At 42.8% G+C, this 5,968-nt stretch overlaps 1 protein-coding gene across 1 annotated transcript; it reads right to left on the bottom strand.

Annotated features, from left to right (window-relative positions):
- Positions 1–228: 228 nt before the first annotated feature.
- LOC130585906 (guanylin-like) lies at positions 229–5,720 on the bottom strand. The gene is made up of 3 exons (XM_057386581.1): positions 5,523–5,720; positions 2,095–2,284; positions 229–1,233 (listed from the first exon to the last, which is right to left on the bottom strand). The coding sequence occupies exons 1-3, from the start codon at positions 5,595–5,597 to the stop codon at positions 1,169–1,171; spliced, it is 330 nt and encodes a 109-aa protein (XP_057242564.1). The 5' UTR covers positions 5,598–5,720; the 3' UTR covers positions 229–1,168.
- Positions 5,721–5,968: the final 248 nt, after the last annotated feature.

Below are 5,968 nucleotides of genomic sequence, written 5' to 3'. Positions count from 1 at the left end.
TTCTTCATGGAAAGGGTGGTCAGGGATAGGAAGGGGCTGCCCAGGGAGATGATGAAGTCCCCATCCCTGGTTCAGGGTGCTCTGGGCTGGGTGACAGSGKGGGATCAGGCACAGGYTGGACTCAATGATTKTGYGGGGCTTTTCCAGCTCAAATGGTTCTGTCATTCTGTGTCCACAAATTGGTTTAAGTTCAGGACATTATTAAAAGATATATTTTATTCACGGAAGCCACAAACATGAAACACCTTACATGGGGGAAAAAAGCAAGTAGGCAAGAAGAATATCCTAAAACAATACCTACAGCAACAGCAAACAAACAAACCAAATCAAACCAACCAAATAAAAAAATCCAAATTATTACTGTTTTTTATTTTCCATACAGCATATACACATGGGCAGATCATTTCTTCACAATCTTGCCGCCAATAAAACAACAGGCAATGCTTTCAATGTGATTCCAGCACTGCAGTTTGGAATTCCTTTCTCCTAAAAAGAGTTTAAAGAACCTTTATATYCAATCAGGGAAGAAGTGTTCCTGTGCTCCTCTACACCCATTCCCTAAATCAACAATGATCAGTACAAGGAACAGTCTGATTTCTGGCTGTCAAAGTGTTCCTAAACACCAGGAATTTATTTCGAGTTACTTGTTGCAGTTCTGCTACAAACTCAGAGGTGTCACCTGCAGACAAGTGGAAGGGAASGAGTGGCTAGGAAAGGGGATAATCCAATGATGTTGTGTGTAGGGGAGGACAAATCACAGGCAGATATTTATGATTAGATATGACTTATTGGACACTAAATATTAGATATTAAATATTGGCTATTCAAAAGATTGCAGGAGATGCTGAGTTTCACCCAGCTTGTTCRAAGCCAAGCAAAGTAGCAGCAAATGAAATCCCAGGGCATTTCCATTCCAGTGTCACCAACTCCTACAGCATTGAAATCCCTGAGAGGAGTCAAAGCCTCCTTGTTGGCAGAACTGCTCTGCAGGTCACACCTGATCCAGGTGCTGCAACACTGCAGGGATGTCCATGAGCTGGCAGCTCCAGTTTGGCTGGAGTGGGAGATGAAGCCCAGGAATATTGATTGATAAAAGTACATTATCTCGCCATAGGAATGCACAAACATCCCAGCCAGACACATCTTCTGTGGGTTTTTCCACCTTCACTCAGAAGCAGCCAGCACAGGCAGCGTTGGCACAGATCTCACACAGGTCATCCTCAGCAGCCAGGCCTGTCCAAGAGAAAGGAGGGATTCAGTCGGATGCCAGGAGGGCAGATCTGCATGTCCAAGCATTTGGAGACTCCTTACCGTATCTATTTTATCATTTTAAAGACCCTTGTAAGTACTACTGCTCTAAGCAAAATTAGCTCATGCTAACATCTGGCTTAAGGAATGAAATCAAAGGAATGAAGTCACCTGACTTCCTTGGGAAGCAATGGGAACATGTGGAAGCAAGAGAACAACAGAACATGGCAGAATTTCTTCTTAAAGTCTCCCTTGTACTGWACAGTAGATAAGTACAATATAGTAACATAAGAAAGCAAACACTGCAGCAGCAGCTCATGACAGAGRGACTTTGGACAAGGGGGAATGGCTTAAGCTGAAGAAAGGTAGATTTAGATGAGATTTGGGAGGAAATTCCTCCCTGTGAGCATGGTGAGGCCCTGACACTGGTCGCCCAGAGAAGCTGTGGCTGCCCCACCCCTGGAAGGGTCCAAGGCCAGGTTGGACAGGACTTGGAGCAACTGGGATAATGAAAGGTGTCCCTGCCCATGGCAGGGAGGGGAAYGGGATGAGCTTTAAGTTCCCTCCAACCCAACCATTCAGTGATTCTATTATTCTACTTGGATGAACTTTTCCATGGTCACGGGAGTGGGATGCACTCAGCTCAGCCTGCAGGAATTTTCCTTAAGAGCCTCACATACAGCCCAACCTGTGCAGGAGAAAGGGCAGCACAAAAGCAGCACAAACCCTCCCAAGATGCCCTAAAAATGACACAGCAGTAATTTCATGTCTTTGTCTCCTGCTATTGTAATGTCTAATGTTGAAAAGTGTGGTAAAAATGAAAACTACAAAATATGAACAACATACTCAGCCTCCTAAAAATCATGRGTGCGTCTTCTCTCTTGCACACAGGCCAGAATTCCTCAGGGAGGTGTTTCTCTTGGCATGGGGAATAACTGGCCATGGGAACCTTCATACGAGGGTTGATGTGTCTGTTCCCATCCATGAGCTCTTTCAGCTTCTTCACAGACTCCAGGGGGAATTTMAAGTCTCCATCCTGTGCAGAAGCAGAAAAAAAAAAATCAGGAAGTCAGGCTTTTGGGAAATCCATTTCACTTCAAMCAGGAGCCCTCCCAAAAAATATAACAGAGAGGAAAGATAGTGTTGAAAGAAAGCCCAGGTAAAACCTGTGCTGAATGARGGCAGTGGACAAAAGGAGAAATTGGGCCTTGCTCATCCCCATGAGAGAGACCCATACAATCTGGGATGGGAAGRTCCAGCCTTCTAGGCTGGGTTCTTCAGCCTAGAAAAGAGATGATTGGGCAGTATCATATATTCCAGAGACCTGGAATGGATTGGGTTGGAAGGGACTTTAAAGCTCATCTCATTCCACCCCCTGCCACAGGCAGGTACACYTTCCACTAGACCAGGTGGCTCCAAGCTCCATCCAACACTCCTAGGGATATGTGGTAGAGATTTACAAAATCATTAGTTGAATGGGGTAAATGGTAATTTATTTGGTTCATTCTTTCTCCTAAAACAGCAGTGGAAGTGTTGGCTCTGACCTGGTARGGTGTGACCACACAAAGGGAGCTCTTCTTCCACACCACACATTGCTRAGGGCTTTGCCCCAAGAGATTGTGGAAGGTTTCCATTAATTTAGAATCACAGGAACTCCTGAGTTGGAAGAGACCCACAYAGAACATCCACTCCAGTTTCTTGCCCTGCACAGACAGCCCAACAATCCCACCCTGTTGCAAATTTAAAACCTCCCCACACAATTAGTGAAAAACAAGTTTTTGGAAGTRTAAATATATGACATTTCTGACTCAAAGCTCACACCAGAAACTTGAGGAAGCTGGGTCAGGACTCTGAAAAATATTAGTCCACGTTTTAGTTGCTTGTCCCTGTGCATCTGTTAAGGGTCATCCCCTCAGTTTCAAGGGAATTTTCCTTTTTTGACATCATAAATTTAAGTTGCAGGTGTTGCAGCTGTTCAACCAAGTGCACGAAGTCAGTGCTGGTCTGCAGATAATCAGAATTTGGCCTAGAAGATAAGCAAGCATTTTCAAACTGATTTATATCTGCTRTTTTAACTGGGTTTCATGGCCAACACATGGTCAGTAAGGTGATGTGGGAGGTTCCAACCCCATGGCAGGACTTGAAATGAGATGAGCTTTAACATCCATTCCAGTGCAAACCATCCTGGGATTCTGRGATCAAGAAATAGCTCCTTCTGAAGAAATAAAATTCAGTGATTGATACAACACAAGACCAAATACCAGCATTTGTTTCACACAACATGAGCCCAGTGGGGCACAGTGCTAGATAAGTGGAGAGGCGATTTGATTCTGACCCAGGTTTTAGAGGTTTTTTTAACAGAATCACAACATTTTAGTGTTAAAGGTTTAAAAAAACCAAATCAGATAGACTTTGGACATGCATTTACTTAACTAAGTCAAATTCTTTTCTCTTGCAATCATTTTATGATCTAACAGGTTAGTTTATCACTTGAGTCAAATGATCTTGGAGATCTTTTCTGGCCTTAATGATCCTATAAATGTTGATCAGGCACTGGCAGCAGCTGCCCACAGCAGTGGTGGAGTCACCATTCCTGGAAGTGTTCAAAAAARCACGTGGATGTGGCACTTGGGGACAYGGTGGATTGATCTCTCAGTGCTGGAGGAACAGTTGGATTTAATGAACTTAAAGGGCTTTTCCAACCTAAAAAAATTTCTGATTCTATGATCACCCTAGGCTGCCTATGAAAAGTTCACTTTTCCTGTATAAAAGCAGCTCTAGATTCAGCTGTTGGTCATAGACCTGAGAAGCAAAAACCATAGAACTAAAAAAGAGTTGATTTCCACAGGCACAATTTCAGAGAAACCAGGAACTGGGAACAAACTGCAATCTGCATGTCCTGAGGAAAAAAAAAAGAAAAGAAAAAAAAAAAAAAAAAAAAAAAAAAAAAAAAAAAAAAAAAAACCAAAAAAAAACCAAAAACAAACAAAACAAAACAAAAAAAAAAGCAAAATAGAAACAGAACTCCACCACCTCAGGTAAGAAAGATGTATTAGAGAGAGCTAAATCTGACATATGGAACAGGAAGGGAAGTCTCAGGAAAAATTTCAAAGAAGAGTGGAAGCCAACTTTCTGCAGTGAAGAATCAAAGAATCAGTCAGAYCTCAAGGACCTCAGGTGAAAGGAGTGTAACACACTCAGAGTTCACTGCAAGTACAGTGGGGAAAACTCRGATTTAATAATTAATGAGAGAGGAATTCCAGCTCAAGCTCCAGAGCTGCACTTCCTACTCTTCTACCCAACTTAGRAGCAGGCATTCTTATTTACTAATTTTTTTTATGGCTCCAAGTGAAAAACTGGGATGTTTTTCAGTGGGTAGGAAGCTGTTTGCTCCTCTGCAGACTGTAAATGTTGAAGATTATTTGAGAGAATAGCTTAAAACTGCTACCTCTGGATATCTCTGTCATCCAAAGGACAAAAAGATGGTCCAGGACACAAAGATACCTTATCCCTGGAAACCTGCTGCACACACAYGGAGAGAGTCTATAATTATTAAACAAGTATTAGTTTTCCTGGCTCCCTGAGGAAGTTGTTTACATTGCAATCAGACTGAAATCTCTCACGCTGGTTCTCAGGATGAGCACAGAGAAATCCAAAGCTGTTCCAAGGACAGACCATGGCCCTGAGTGCCTTCTTAACCCCTTCCATATTGCATGGAATATCAGCCATAGGTGCTCTGTACTTGGAAAATTTCATAGAGCCTTCTCTAATCACTTCTCTGCCTGTTAATATTTAATTTGATCCAGCTAAGSTCTTCTTTGCCCTTTTTTACAGCTGACATGTGCAGGCATCATCCCATAAACTAACAGATAATTTCCATAAAGATCTTCCTGCCTAAAACCAGGTGACATGAGACAATTTCTCCTTTGTCAAACCTTGTTTGCATAACTCTCTAAAGTCAGCACTTTCACAATATGTGGCATTAGGTCCAGGAGAAAACTCCAGGCATGAAAAACCTCAGTCCCTAAGGGATTTCAGAGCAGGGGTATGGCTGGAGAAGGCAAATAAACAGCAGCAGCGTTTAGTGATACCAGCATTTGTTTCACAGAAGGAAAACACAGAGCATAGGGAGATGCAGGTGGAAATCAAGGCAGAGCAAAGAAAAATTCAGGCCTGTTAATTTAGTTTAAGATTCCTGTTGCAGYCAGCAGTTTAAAACATATCAGCCTTCTGTTGAACTTTTAATACCAACAAATGAAAGAAAACAAACTCACCTGAAYATAGACTGCCTGGGAGATGTGCACCAGGACAAGGCCTGCCAGGACTGTCCAGACAAGAAAGCTTTTCATGGTGCCTGCAAAGCCAAGCTTTCCCAGACCTGGRCAGATTTAATTTCCTCTGCCTTTGGCCTTTCTCCACCTTTTTTGTGTCTCTCAGATTCTCCCCTTTCTCCTGATCTCTCAGACTGCCCAGCAGTCAGAGCTTTATAAAGACTTCACACAACATTAGATTGGTAATCCATTAATCCCAACTTTTTATTGACCTATCATAAACCCTGAGCAGACTCCCAATTATCTGCTCAGTAGCACAGCAGGTCAGTCACACCCAGGCAGATCCTGGGATTTATGAGTTGCTCCCACTGAGAGACACTGGCTGTGAYACAGGCAGGCAAAACATTCCAACCTGCAATAAATAAATGGTGGAGACAGCTCAGGCAACA

This window comes from Malurus melanocephalus, unplaced genomic scaffold (assembly GCF_030028575.1).
Source record: "Malurus melanocephalus ecotype Western Australia unplaced genomic scaffold, MMel_1.1 scaffold_999, whole genome shotgun sequence".
Taxonomy (NCBI): Eukaryota; Metazoa; Chordata; class Aves; order Passeriformes; family Maluridae; genus Malurus; species Malurus melanocephalus.
Note: the sequence above shows the minus strand (reverse complement) of the source record. Positions and strands in the feature narration are given on the sequence as shown.